The 14,154-nt window shown below is 52.0% G+C and overlaps 1 protein-coding gene across 3 annotated transcripts; it reads left to right on the top strand.

Annotated features, from left to right (window-relative positions):
• The first annotated feature begins 2,629 nt into the window (after positions 1 to 2,629).
• Positions 2,630 to 13,682, top strand: Krt79 (keratin 79). Of its 3 annotated transcripts, XM_039080393.2 has the most exons (10): positions 2,630 to 2,749; positions 3,060 to 3,510; positions 5,368 to 5,585; positions 6,746 to 6,806; positions 6,908 to 7,003; positions 10,977 to 11,141; positions 11,344 to 11,469; positions 12,161 to 12,381; positions 12,856 to 12,890; positions 13,084 to 13,682. In XM_039080393.2, the coding sequence occupies exons 2-10, from the start codon at positions 3,124 to 3,126 to the stop codon at positions 13,275 to 13,277; spliced, it is 1,503 nt and encodes a 500-aa protein (XP_038936321.1). In that variant the 5' UTR covers positions 2,630 to 2,749; positions 3,060 to 3,123; the 3' UTR covers positions 13,278 to 13,682. The 3 variants fall into 3 exon arrangements, with proteins under 3 accessions (XP_038936321.1, XP_003750458.1, XP_038936322.1); XM_003750410.5 differs by lacking the exon at positions 2,630 to 2,749 and having other exon boundaries at positions 2,980 to 3,510; XM_039080394.2 differs by lacking the exons at positions 2,630 to 2,749; positions 3,060 to 3,510; positions 5,368 to 5,585; positions 6,746 to 6,806 and adding an exon at positions 6,471 to 6,745.
• Positions 13,683 to 14,154: the final 472 nt, after the last annotated feature.

Below are 14,154 nucleotides of genomic sequence, written 5' to 3'. Positions count from 1 at the left end.
TGGGGGATCAGGAGTTTAATGCTATCCTCGGCTACACAGAGAGTTTAAGGTTAGCTCGGTCTACGCAAGGTCAGGGTATGTGTGTGATCTGCATAAAGACTTCCAAAGAACGATCGAGTTTGATGCCTGAAAACAGCCACAGAGGCAGAGGAGGCCAAGCGACCTCACAGGACCCTGCCTGAGGTGATCCGTCTGGCTGGGAAGGGAAGGCTGCCTGTGAGTAACAACTGTGTCTCCCAAGAGTGCGTCTGGGCTGCATAGGCATCTGCCACAGGCTCCCTAGCTCCTACTGCGAAGCCTGGCACAGAGAGTGTGCTAGGAGACACACACACACACACACACCACACACATACACACACACCACACACACATATACACCACACACACACACACACACACACCACACACCACACACACACACCACACACACACACCACACACACACACCACACACACACACCACACACACACACCACACACACACACACCACACACACACATACACACCACACACACACACTACACACACACACCACACACACATACCACACACACACACATACACACACACCACACACACACATACACACACACACACCACACACACACACACCACACACACACCACACACACACACATACCACACACACCACACACACACACACACACACCACACACACATACCACATACACACACATACACACCACACACATACACACACACACCACACACACATACACACACACACCACACACACATACCACACACCACACACACACCACACACACACCACACACACACACCACACACACACATACACACACACACCACACACACATACCACACACACCACACACACACACACACCACACACACACACACCACACACACACATACCACACACACCACACACACACCACACACACACACACCACACACACACACCACACACACACATACCACACACACACACATACACACCACACACACACATACACACACACCACACACACATACACACACACATACACACACACCACACACACACATACACACACACACACCACACACACACGTACACACACACACACCACACACACACACACACACACACACACGAATCGCATGTCTGAATGCTAGCCTTTGAGTGAGGTGGGGTATGTTTATATTTACAGCTCGACTCCCACTCCCACCAGCCCAGCTACACAGTGACTCATAGTTGCTGCCTGACATCACCTTCCTGCCCAGAGGACCATGGCAGCAGCCTGGAGGCTAGGCCTCACTCACAGCTATCTCTTCTCCCACGCCGTCAGGCAGAGATAAGGGAGCCTGAGAAAGTGTTCTCAGCCCGGGGAAAGGAGAGGAGGTTGGTTGGTGGGAGACGATGGCTCATCCCAAGGGCAGTGTTTTCCCAAAGCACTTCTACAGTGGGTCATGCTTAGATGAGGTTCAGAGAGGTGGAGAGTTGTCCCAAAGGCACACAGCTTGGCGAGAACTGGCCTTTCAGCCAGTTGGTGTCCAAACTCCAATCAGGGAAGGCAGTCTTGTTGGTGGCATTAAGGGGCTAGTTCTGTGGCTCTTCATGACTGGTAGGAGCTGGGTCCAATGCTTCAAGTGAATGGGGGCTACTAGAATATCCCAGTGGCCCTAGGGAAATACTCCCAGCTTCCTTTGGAGCCTAGAAGCCACCATCGTCACCGGGGTCCTCTGCATCTCTGTTGAGATCCCAGCTCTAGCCTGGCAGAGTTGACATTGCTCTATCTTTGCCTTGACTCTGCTTGTTGAGTGGCAGAGAGATGAGGAGAGCCAGCCTCAAGGTCTGCTCCCACTGTTTGCAATCCTGTATCTGAAGTTTCTAAGGCTCTGCTCGGGCTGTGTTTAGTTCTAGAAGCCTGGCTGGGAAGAGAGCGATGATCGGTGTGAAGTACTTCTGAACTGAGCCTGGTGGACAGGGAAGGAGAAGGTTGAAGCAGGTATAGGATGGGCCATTTGGGGCTTCTTGGATGTGTGTGCATCTCCAGTTATTCTAAAATGGCTGGGCTCCACTGGGAAGGCCCCACCAAGGAAGAACTTAGGGATGGTCACTGTTCCTTGCCTCCCTCCAGCCCCAGGAAAGGCAGTTGGGATCCTAAGTCTCAATACCCTGCCTGTGGAGACTGGGCATCTCTTGTTTTTTTTTTTTTTTTTTTTGTTTGTTGTTTTTATTTTTTGGTTTTGAGACTGGGTGGTCTTGAACTTTTGACCCTCCGCCCTTCAGCTCCAGAGTGCTGGGATATAGGTGTGCACAGCCATGTCTGGTTAGAGCCAAAGCCATCCAATCCATGTTGTGTGCCCAGCCAGGCCTATGGCTGGGCCGGGACCCTCCTCTCGTCCTTGGATTCTCTTTGCCCCACGCAGGGTTCCCACCCAGCAGACACCTGCCGGTGTAGATAGAAGAGCAACTACCCCACCCCTGCCCTGTCACCTGTGCCCCCCACGCTGGACCTGCCAAGAGACAGGAGGCTGTGGGCTGGGAGGGTGGGACTGGAGCAGGCCTGGGCACCCTCTCTACAACCCATTTCCCAATGCACCTTCCCTTGCCACCTGCACAGCACTGGGCCCTGGGGCCTTGGCTTACCACAAGGCCCTGGGACAAACCCCACAAAACAGAGCTCCATTGACAGCAGGCCATCAGGGCTGCGTAGGAGGAGACCAAGCCAGCCACTGGGTGGTGAGGGTAACTGTAGGAGCCCTATCATCCTGTTCCAAGTGAGGAGAGCTTACAGGGTGGGGTGGGAGTGGGGGTGGGGGAGTGGGGGGGTGGGGTGCTTCCCACCTCAAGTAGTCTCTGGCTGGGCGATGCCCTCCCACATTGGGGGGGGAGGGGTTCCCCCCCAGGGCCCCTCCCTCTCACCTGTGGTAATCACAGCAGGAGCGTGTGGAACCCATGGCCAGCCCAGCGGGGGGGGGGGGGGGAAAGATAAAAAGGCCTTTGGTGGCTCAGCAGCTCACAACGGCCCTGCTTCCTCTCGCTCTCAGCTGACTTCTCTCTGACAATCATGCGGTCCTCCTTGTCCAGGCAGACGTTCTCCACTAAAGGAGGCTTCAGCTCTAACTCAGCCAGCGGAGGTGGTGGGAGTCGGATGCGAACCAGCTACAGCTCAGTGACTATGTCCAGGAGCAGCGGCGGCAGTGGCGGTGGCGTCCGCTCCGGGTCCAGCTCCGGGGGCTTTGGCAGCCGGAGCCTCTACAACTTGGGAGGCAAGAATATCTCCATCAGTGTGGCTGGTGGGTCCTCCTCTGGCCGGGCGCTAGGAGGCTTTGGCAGTGGGGCCTACGTTGGCCTAGGGGCTGGCAGGCAGACATTTGGACCAGTCTGTCCTCCTGGGGGAATCCAGGAAGTCACTGTCAACCAGAGCCTGCTGACACCTCTCAATGTGGAGATTGACCCCGAGATCCAGCGGGTGCGCACTCAGGAGCGCGAGCAGATCAAGACCCTCAACAACAAGTTTGCCTCCTTTATTGATAAGGTGGGTGGGCAAAACCGGAGTGGGGTCAGGGGGAAGCTGAACTTTTTTTTTTTTTTTTTTTTTTGGTTTTTTGTTTTTTCGGAGCTGGGGACCGAACCCAGGGCCTTGCGCTTCCTAGGTAAGCGCTCTACCACTGAGCTAAATCCCCAGCCCCGGAAGCTGAACTTTTAATGGGGGGGGGGATCATCTGGGCAAAGGCAAGTTTTTACTATATGCACTAGGTGGGCAGGGCGGGGTGACCGTTGCTTCTGTCTACCTGAGGTTGGGGCTACAACCTGGTGGCTGGGGTTTCTTCTGTGAATGAGGGGCCCAGCCCAACTGTGTTGGAGCCTTTCCTGTGGTGTCATTAATACCGTTAAGAAGCAGCAGCCTTACTTAATAGATGTGCTGTCCCTGGTGTTTCTGTTAGGGAGTTGGCCTTTAACGACTTGAGTCATTTTATAGCTGTGGGTAATCATGCATGGCTCAGGAATTCTACAAATCACCCATGCTTGGAGCCTTGGAATCCTGTCTGTCCTCTCAAGCTGAAGAAGCCTCGGGTCAGACACAGTGAGAACATGGAGGGCAAGAGGAAGCCCTTTGCTTTCCCTTGCCTGGCTCCCTGGTCCAGCCAAGACGCTCAGTCTGGGGTGGACCAAGAGGAGGGTGGCCACCATACAGTTCGAATGTCACACTCTGGAAGTGTTCTAAACCCTGTCTCACCTCCGGGGTGACTGGGTCACTCTGGCGTCATCTCTATCACGGCTTTCTCCATCCCCTCAGCACTGTGTACCTTGGCTCCGAGCCTAGGCGGCGGGGTCAGGCTGAGGGATGATGATTTGAACTTTTAACACAGAAGGGCCCTACCCCCTTTCTCGAGTGTCACCCTCAGGGTTCCATGAGGCTCCAGGGCAGGTGATGCTCCGCCCGTTTTTACAGTATGAAAACCGAGGCTTAGCGTGGTCCTGAGACTTGCCCAGGGTCACACAGGTTGGTGAGGCAGGGGCATAATGTTGAAGAAGGCTGTAGAGCTCCACAGTCCTGGGCACCAAGGTGTACCTGCTACAGGGCTCCGGGCCAAGTGACTAGGCCTGGGGTGCTGTGGAGGTGGGATCTGGAGGGACTAGGAAACAGTGTAAGGGAAGTCGTGCCACCCACTTCTCGGCCTTTCCCCTGGTGACTTTTGGTTCTTTCATGAGCTGCTGTGTGGGTGCTGGAAATCAAATCTGGATCCTGTGGAAGAGCAACAGTTACTTTTAACCTGGGACCCATCTACAGCTCTGTTTCTCTGATACTGTTGATTCGTTTTATTTTTATTTTATTTACGTGTGTGTGTGTATGACTGTGCGAGGGGGTCGAATCCTCTCAGAGTTAGACAGTTGTGAACTGCTCTTTGGGCAGTTGGATTTGAGCCATATATATCATGATTTTCTTTTTTTGAAAGCCGGGTTTCTCTGTGTAGCCTTGGCTTTCCTGGAACTTGCTCTGTAGACCAGGCTGGCTTCAGAGACTAGCCTGCCTCTGCCTGCCTCTGCCTCCTGAGTGCTGGGATTAGAGGCTACCGCGGGGCCTCTGTGATATTTTAAACAGTTAACTGATGCAGAATTGGTCTCATAAACACCGGCCTCATCCAGTTTCAACCGGGACAAGTGGGAAAGTGAGACAGAGAACAGAATGTGTAGCTCAGCTGACCAGATGACCAGTCCACATGTTTGTTAACTCTTCAGAGTTCTTTCAGTCTGTCTGGACTGTCATTTGAGCAGGATCACTTCCTCCCAGTGAGAAGCAGGATGCTACCCTACCTCAGCAATGCTGGCCTGTGGTGTCCTGGGCTCTGCTCCCCAGGTGACTTCCATCCACCTTTTCTTCCCTGGTCAGGTACGCTTCCTGGAACAGCAGAACAAGGTGCTGGAGACGAAGTGGGCGCTGCTGCAGGAGCAGAGCCAGAACACAGGGGTCGCCAGGAGCCTGGAGCCTTTCTTTGAGGGTTACTTGAACACCCTGAGGAGGCAGCTGGATACCAAACAGAGCGAGCGGGGGCGGCTGGACATGGAGCTGAGGAACGTGCAGGATAATCTGGAGGACTTCAAGAACAAGTGAGGGACACGCATCCTGCCCTATGAGACAGAGCATGACACTGTGGAAAAGACCGCCCTCACCCAGGCAGAGCTGCTCCTACTGGGGGCTGGAGCTTGGGGGCCGTGTGTGTGTGTGTGTGTGCATGCGTGCATGTGTGCGTGCGTGCGTGCATGTGTGTTCATTTGTTTATTGGTTGATTTTTGTTGTCGTTGTTGTTATTATTGTTTTCAGACAGACTCTCAGTGCTCTTCTTGCTCACCTCAGGGACTATGTGTGTGGTAACCCACCGAGCTTAGTAATTTTAAGATGTCCTTTTTAAAAGGTGGGGAGGATTGTGTACTGAACCTCATGTTCTAGCCCTCCACACCCAGCTCAGCCAATCTCACTCTGTCCCTCTCTTTTTCTACCACCTCCCTTCATGTTTCCAAGCCAGTCTAGTCGTCTTGTCTCTTTCTTCATGAATGTGTGTACTGGGTAGGTGTGTGTGAGAGGTTGGCCCTCCTGAGTAGGGGAACCTAGAGGAACGGGGTGGCCAATTGTGAGGCTCGTTTGCCTAACTTGTGTCGACAAAACTTAAGCAAAATAATAAAATGTTCAACGTAGTAATTCCTCGGCCTCATGGGATACCTAGTATGGAATTTTCAACTGCCCCATAAATATAAATTTAGAAAAACGAGTGTTTGTTTGAATTGAGATCCAAATGACCTTCCCACCACATGGTTGACAGTACACATATTTATGACATGAAAGTGTAATTTTAAAATAACTTTTCCTGTAACTTGACACTGGCAGTTTCTAAACCTTAGCTTTAGCAGAAGTGGTTGGGAAGGGATTGATTGTTTCAAATGCCAGTGTGTTGTTGAAAGTGGAGACAGAGGTCAGCCATTGTTGGCACACTTGTTCTGTCTGGGACAGCCTTCAAGGGCTCTGAGCCAAAGAGGTGGCTTACTATGGTAGTGTCTGAATTTGGTAGCTCTTTCTTCCAAAAGAGGAAGGAAGTATTTAAACAATGGCACTCTCCCCCCAAACGTCTTCACTGTTGACTGCATTAAAGAACTGTTCTGCAGACATTTCCGAGTGGTGGCAGAGTTCATCCAGGCTTCCTGGGAGCCAGGTGAGCCCACCACCTAAAAGACAGAACTGGCCTGAGCTGGCCTGAACCTTCCTTGTATTACAGGTATGAGGATGAGATCAACAAACGCACTGCCTTGGAGAATGAATTTGTGTTGCTTAAGAAGGTTCGTGGGGTGGCTAGACTGGGGGAGGGGGTCCTTTGGCTGCACAGGGTCTGGATGGATCTGGGGTGTGAGCACTCTGCTTGCTCTCCCCCTCTTCTCAGGATGTAGATGCTGCATACATGGGCAGAATGGATCTGCAAAGCAAAGTGGAGAGCCTGATCCAAGAGATTGACTTCCTGCAACAGCTCCATGAGATGGTAAGGAGACAGATGGACAGACATGATCTGCACACGTTTAAGTATCGCTGGAGAGTTACTCATGGAGGTGTGAACCCATTAGTGTTACGTAGTTGGGAAAAGTTTGGAGCCTACAGGATGGGGCGGGGTGCGGTAGCGCATATCTTTAATCCTAACATTTGGAGGCAGAGGCAGGTAGTGTGAATTTGAGGTTCTAGGCCAACCATGGTGAGACACTTTCAAAGAAAAAAATGTGGCCCCACCTTTTTCATGAGTAGCACTGAGGCCCTGAGCCAGCTTAGTGCTCTCAAAAGCTCCACAATGTAGGTGCTATCTTGCCAATTTGAGAACCAATGGTACTGTGGGTCAGAGTAATTAGTCCTTGGTCACAAAACTAGTCAGAGGCAATGCCCCCCTTGATTGCTCAGTTTGAAATGGGGCAGCAGAGACTGTGAAGTTGGTGAGGTAGAGTAGTGGGTGGTTCAGAAATTCCAGGACAGGTCTCAGGAGACAGGGAATCTTGCAGACTGGGACATTAGGGCTGAGCTTAGGGGGATTTGCTAGAGAAGCAGATATTCCCAGTATATCCCCAGCAGGGTTCTCCCAGCTAATCCCTCTGTGCCAACCAGACAGGGGCTCATGCAACCTCTACTTGGTACCCCAGGTGCAGGGTGCACAGCTGTTGTTGTGCGAAGGGCTCTGTTAAAAGGTGACTTGAATCTTGTGACAACGAACAAAGGAGGCATTGAGAAGTCAGGAAATAGGACTCTCAGTGCTCAGAAGACAGATGGGTGGGGAAGGCAAGGGACATTTATTCACGCACCTCAGCATTCCTTTAGTTCATGTACACTTTTAGGTAACACCTTATCCTGGCACTTAGACAGTCTCTGGAGTTTTTCCACATGAATGCTTTCAAGAGAGGTGTGGACATGCTTTTCTCCAGTACTTAGTTGAAAAAAAAAGTGTGTGTGTGTGTGTGTGTGTGTGTGTGTACATGCATGCTTGCATATATGTATATGTGTGCATACATGTATATATGTGTATATGTGTGTATGTGGTACATGTATGCATGTACGTGCATGTGTGCCTGTGCATGTATGTGTGCTTGTCTCATTTTTGGGATTTCTGAACAGGAGTGGTCAGATAATGTCCATGGCCATCCAGCAATACGCTCGGATGTGAAAACGAAACCTATTTGGTTTCGTGTTTCCTCAGGTGACTCTTGGCAGCTCTGTGCCTCCTCCCAGGTTTTATAATTAATTCCTTAGCCTTCAGGACCTTGATTCCTTCCCTCAGAGGAGCAGGGCTTTGCTTTTGGGCTCTGGACTCCTCATCCTTGTTTCTTTGGGATGGTTCAATGTTCATCCCCTTCCTCTTCCCTGGGCCTCCTAGGATCAGTCCCTCTGGGCTAGACTCTGAAGTTGCCTGGGTCAAGGCCCCCTTTGGGCCTATTTTCCATATTTCCCGTTTGAAGACTGCTCTCTGTGAAGGATCCATGGCAGATGACACAGCCATTAGTTGTTGGCTCCTGGGTCTTCTGCAGGCACTAGCCCAGTGTCTCTTCTGTTTTCTTGTGTTCTCAGCTCTTTTGCTCTCTTCTGTCTGCTTAGCCAGAAGAGATTCTTACCCTAAAGGATTCTGGGTGTTTCCTGTTTCTCTTTGCTGGGATTCGTGGTGGTCTCTCAAGAGTTAGGACTTCCCTGTCCACCCTCATGCTCTCGTGTTTCAGGTTTGGCTCTGCTCTACCCAAAGCACAGAGCAGGCTCACCCAGCATCCCTTTCTTTCATTCTACCTCACTTACTTAACAAGCATTTATGGGGTTCCTCCCACATAAAGTTCCTGCCCTTAAGGTCAGGTTCTTAAGTAAGGAAAGCCCTGTTGGGACAGGTTCAAGGTGCCAAGGCACACAGGGAGGCTGTGGTGGGGTTCTTTTGGAGGACAGGGGAGGGGAGGCCCTCTGAGGACACACCTGCCATGGATCTTAAGGAGGAGCTGGCACTCAGAAGCAGGCAAAGGAAGGGCTCAGCTTAGCAGGGCCTTGGCATCAAAGGGCACAGTGTCTGTGGTGGCAGGAAGTTGGCAAGTTGGGCATTGAGTAGGTGGGAGATTTAGGTGAAGATGTGGAAAGGAAAGGTAACTGTGGACCATGCTGGGGGATTACTTCCTGTCAAAGGGCTTCCTCATCCATCAGAGTCTACTCTCAGGGAAAGAGGGGCAACAGTTCTTTCCCCATTCATGATGGCCAAACTGGCATTCAGGAGTCAATTCCATGCTCTGGGTTTGGCCAGGACACCTCTGGAGGGTGACCTTAGGACCCTTGTCCTCTTGTCCTTCTGCCCTTCAGTGACCCATTTCTTCCCACCCTTATGCTTAGAACATAGTCAACATCCCAAGCTGTCAGATAGGGTTTTGGACTTCATATCCATCTGTCTGTCTGTCTGTCTGTCTGTCTGTCTGTCTGTCTGTCTGTCTGTCTGTCTCCCTTTACTCTTTTCGATCTGAATCATTTCAGGTTCTGAAATCAAGTTTCCAAGGCTTAAAAAGGGCTCTCCTTACTGCTTTTTTGATTTGGTACAAGTGACTTAATCTCTCTGTGGAACTAGTAAAGGAGGGTCCTGAAGTCTAATACGTCATGCTTGCTGAGTGGTCAAGCTGGTGCCTGAACCATAGTAGCTACTTAGAAAGTGAAGGGTGTTGATGTCTCTTTTCCTGTCAGCCATATTCTACTGGGCTCTGTGTGTGTGTGTGTGTGTGTGTGTGTGTGTATGTGTGTGGTGTGTGTGTGTGTGTATGTGTGTGGTGTATGTGTCTGTGGTGTGTGTGTGTGTATGTGTGTGGTGTATGTGTCTGTGTGGTGTGTGTGTGTGTTTGTGTGTGTGTGTGGTGTATGTGTCTGTGTGGTGTGTGTGTGTTTGTGTGTGTGTGGTGTATGTGTCTGTGTGGTGTGTGTGTGTGTTTGTGTGTGTGTGTGGTGTATGTGTCTGTGTGGTGTGTGTGTGTGTTTGTGTGTGTGTGGTGTATGTGTGTGTGTGGTGTGTGTGTGTGTTTGTGTGTGTGTGGTGTATGTGTCTGTGTGGTGTGTATGTGTGTGTGTATGTGTGTGGTGTATGTGTCTGTGGTGTGTGTGTTTGTGTGTGTGTGTGGTGTATGTGTCTGTGTGGTGTGTGTGTATGTGTGTGTGCTGTGTGTGTGTCTGTGGTGTGTGTGTGTGTGTGTGTGTGCGCCAGCGTGTGACATGCTAGGGTCACAGTGAGAATATTGAAGGTGACTTGACAGTTAGAGTTGAGGGCAGTGTGGTAGGAGCTCAGGGAGTCAAGGGATGGCATCGGCAGAGCCCTTTGGGAGCCAATGTCGCAAGTCAGTGAGCAGATCACAGACCCTCAACTTCCTGTTACCTTTACATCACCTTCCTGGTCACTAATACATCTTTAAAAAGGGCAGTAGCCATAGAAACGCAAGGAGGACTTGAGGACACTGTGTCTAGTGCATTGACCGGTTTTGGTGCCATCCCCTTTCCCTTGTACCTGCCTGGTACTCTGGTAGGTACTCTTTCCTGCCAAGCCTCTCTCCTCTTTTGTCATCAGGGTCACAAGAGATGGTGGAACAGTTAGGTTCCTGAACATGCCACCTTCCCTGAGGGCACAGAAGTAGCCTTCATGCTAGCTGGGGAGTGCCTGTCTCCAGGGAATGTGATGATTACAGAAAACAGTGAATGTGCTCGTGCAGAGCCAGGGTGGCACGGAGCAGGGAGGCACAACCCCCTTGTTCCCTTGACCTCTCAGCAGAGGACCGGAGGATCAACAGGGAAGATGTATGCCTGCCTCACAATGGGGAGATGGAGATTCTGTTCCCAGTGGTAGATTCTTTCTAGGATGGATCCCGAGGAAGCCTAGGATGTCCCTCTGAGGCCATGCGAAGGTCCTGTTCTGCACACTTTGCTTCTGCCCGAGGCATAGGGCAGGACTCTGGTAGCAGCTGCTCTTATGCCTACAGGAGCTGAGCCAAGTGCAGACCAGTGTGTCTGACACCAACGTGATCCTCTCCATGGACAACAACCGCAGCCTGGATCTGGACAGCATCATCGCTGAGGTCAAGGCCCAGTATGAGCTGATCGCCCAGAAGAGCCGGGCGGAGGCTGAGTCCTGGTACCAGACCAAAGTGAGTGGATGACCAGCTTGGGTGTACAGGCTGGGGGTGGACCTTCTCCCCTGGAGAGGCCTGGCTCACCCGACCATCAGAGCTCTAGGACTTGGTGCACTCAGCTCTCATGGGGTTTCCAGCAGAGGGTGGGCTCTGAGACCAACAGTTATCAAGCAGGTGAGGGTTCTCAATATTCATTGGCACCCTTTTTGGCCTCCAGTATGAAGAACTGCAGGTGACAGCTGGGAAGCATGGGGACAGCCTCCGAGACACTAAAAATGAGATTTCAGAACTCACTCGCACCATTCAGCGGCTGCAGGGAGAGGTGGACGCAGTCAAGAAGCAGGTGGGTCATGGGGTTAGCCTGGAAAACTCAAAGTCTGGCTAAGCAAGATCAACCTTTTCCTTTTTGGGAAGGAGCTCCCAGGAGAAGCGAGAGGGGGGAAGACTTGTCGCAGGTCACACAGTGGTATGTGTGGCAGAGCATGTGTTATGACTTCTTTCAAAGGGACAAGTCTATGACATCCTACTCCAAGATGGCAGTGTAGGGGAAGGGCGGAGGGTAGAGGACGCTGATTCTATGTATGTATGACCAAACCATGTGGCTTCTTTAAAGATTGATTTATTTTACATATGAGTACATGTTGCTGTCGTCAGACACACCAGAAGAGGGCATCAGATCCCATTACAGATGGTTGTGAACCACCATGTGGTTGCTGGGAATTGAACTCAGGACCTCTGGAAGAGCAGTCAGTGCTCTTAACCACTAAGCCATCTCTCCAGCCCCAGAACAAGGCTTTTGCTGTCCTGGTTGTATTATTTGTTTTATTTCGTCCAAAGCCCTGGGCGATCTGCGGGAAGAACTGAGATTTATGTTTTTGTGTTTCCTCACTGCTTCTATTAAATTCCCTTTCAGTTCCGTTGTCTCTTTTTCCCCAGATTGTTTGGGTAGGGCGTGGGGCTCCCGGCTTGGGAGCAAAGGGGTGAGAATGGGTTGATCCTGGAAAATATTCCCAATACTATTTTCCTGTGGGCAGTGCCAGCAGCTGCAGACAGCCATCGCAGAGTCGGAGCAAAATGGGGAGATGGCGCTCAAGGATGCTAAGAAGAAGCTTGGAGATCTAGACACGGCCCTGCACCAGGCCAAGGAGGACCTGGCCCGGATGCTGCGCGAGTACCAGGATCTCGTGAGCGTTAAGCTGGCCCTGGACATGGAGATCGCCACCTACCGCAAGCTGCTGGAGAGCGAGGAGAGCAGGTGGTAGCCCCTGTGCACACCCTTCGGAGACCTGGGATCTGTTTGTGGGGCAGATGGCGGTGGTAGTAGTCTAGACTGTCTCTCCTAGCTCTCCCTGTTTCTGCTGCTCAATTCCTGGATGGATTGGCCATCCCTTGGGGTGTCCCAGCTGGCTCAGAAGCAAGATTTGCTTGGCCTGGTCAGATTCAACTCCTTCCTTTGAGAAAGGCTCTGTCCTTAGCGATACCAGAGTCTGTCATTGGTCCCACAGGAAGCAGGGAGAGATGGGGAGGCTTTAAAGCCTCCGGCAGAACGGCCTTTATTTTGGAAGGCCTTGAGTTCCGGATTGCCCCATACTCCTACTACTTATAACTCTGGGTCTTGCCCTCTGGCCTTAGTAAGGAACTGAATGAACATAGAGGCAAGGGGCTGGGAGGGAAGATTTTCACATGGGTTTCCAGATCGCTGAATTCTCTGGACCCTTGTTTCCCCTAGGATGTCTGGAGATTGTCCCAGTGCAATCAGCATCTGTAAGTATCCACCATCTGTGCCCCACACTTCCCGCTTTTTCCCCCGCTCCGCCCCGCTCCGCCCCATCCCGCCCCGCCCCGCCCCGTCCCGCCCCGCTCCGCCCTGCCCCGCTCCGTCCCAGGGTTTCTGGGCTCCCCTAACCCTTCCTAACTCGACAGTTCCACTAGTCCTGAGCCTTTACTTTGTTTGCAGCGGTGACCGGCAACTCTACCTCGGTGTGCTCCGGCGGCGCAGCTGGCTTCTCTTTGGGCGGGGCTGGCGGGGCCAGCAAGGGAGGCTACAGTACCAGTGCGATTCATGGCTCTGCTAAGGGCGGTCAGGTCTCTGGGGGAACCTCCATCTTGCGGAAGACCACCACGGTCAAGACCTCTAGCCGGCGATACTAGCAGCAAGGCTTTGCGAGTTGGGCCTTGGTCCTCACGTTGGCCGTGGCTTCTCAGGACCACAGAGGCTGAGTATTTTTAGTGCACAATTTACATATAATTTGCATTTGGGAAAGGGCTCAAATTTACCCAGGTTTTTCTCCTTGGTTGTGCAGTGGAATGGGAGGGAAGTCAGGATCACCAGCTGGTTGATTTGGGGGTGACTTGACCATTTAGAGGGGGTAGGATGTCCAGTTCTGCTTTGTCACCTCAGCAGATTTGCTCTGAGTTCAGGGCAAGCTGGAGGAGGGAGAAGGGGTTGCCAGAGATCTGCAGCTCTTCTCTCTCTCACCAGAACAGCCTTGTCACCTCATGTCCAAGTCCCTGTCTGTGCCTGTGATGTGTCTCAATAAACAGTAACTGCAGCAAGCTGTGTGTGGCTCCAGTCTGTTCTCCCCCCTCCGCCCCGCCCCCCCCCGCCCCCGCACCCTGGGGAACAGGAACGTGACAGCTGGACAGCACTCACCTCTGGGGTGCTGACCTAGCTCACTCAGCAGACTCCTGCACAGCCGCCTCAGAACCAGGCGGACTTTGGGTAGATCTCACCTTTTGCCGCTATTGACTGTGTGAACTTGGGCTGAGTCCTGTTCATCTCCAAGCCTAGTTTCTTCCTTGTAGAAAAGGGTGGCTGTGAGGCGGACATGAGAAGCTCGTGAGTCCTCCCTCCCCTCCCCTTCCCTAGACTTCAGGATTCTCTGCACAGACTTCAGGTGATTTCTCCTCAGAGCCCCCCACATCTAGCCACCAATATGAACACACATTTAATTGGATTGTGTATTTTATAGATACATTGATTTGCCCCAGAATTCAACAGGGACACAGGGTTCTCTCTCCACTTTCC

The sequence above is a fragment of the Rattus norvegicus genome, chromosome 7, assembly GCF_036323735.1.
Source record: "Rattus norvegicus strain BN/NHsdMcwi chromosome 7, GRCr8, whole genome shotgun sequence".
Classification (NCBI taxonomy): Eukaryota; Metazoa; Chordata; class Mammalia; order Rodentia; family Muridae; genus Rattus; species Rattus norvegicus.
The sequence above is the reverse complement of the archived record's forward strand: the minus strand, read 5'-3'. Positions and strand labels throughout refer to the sequence as shown.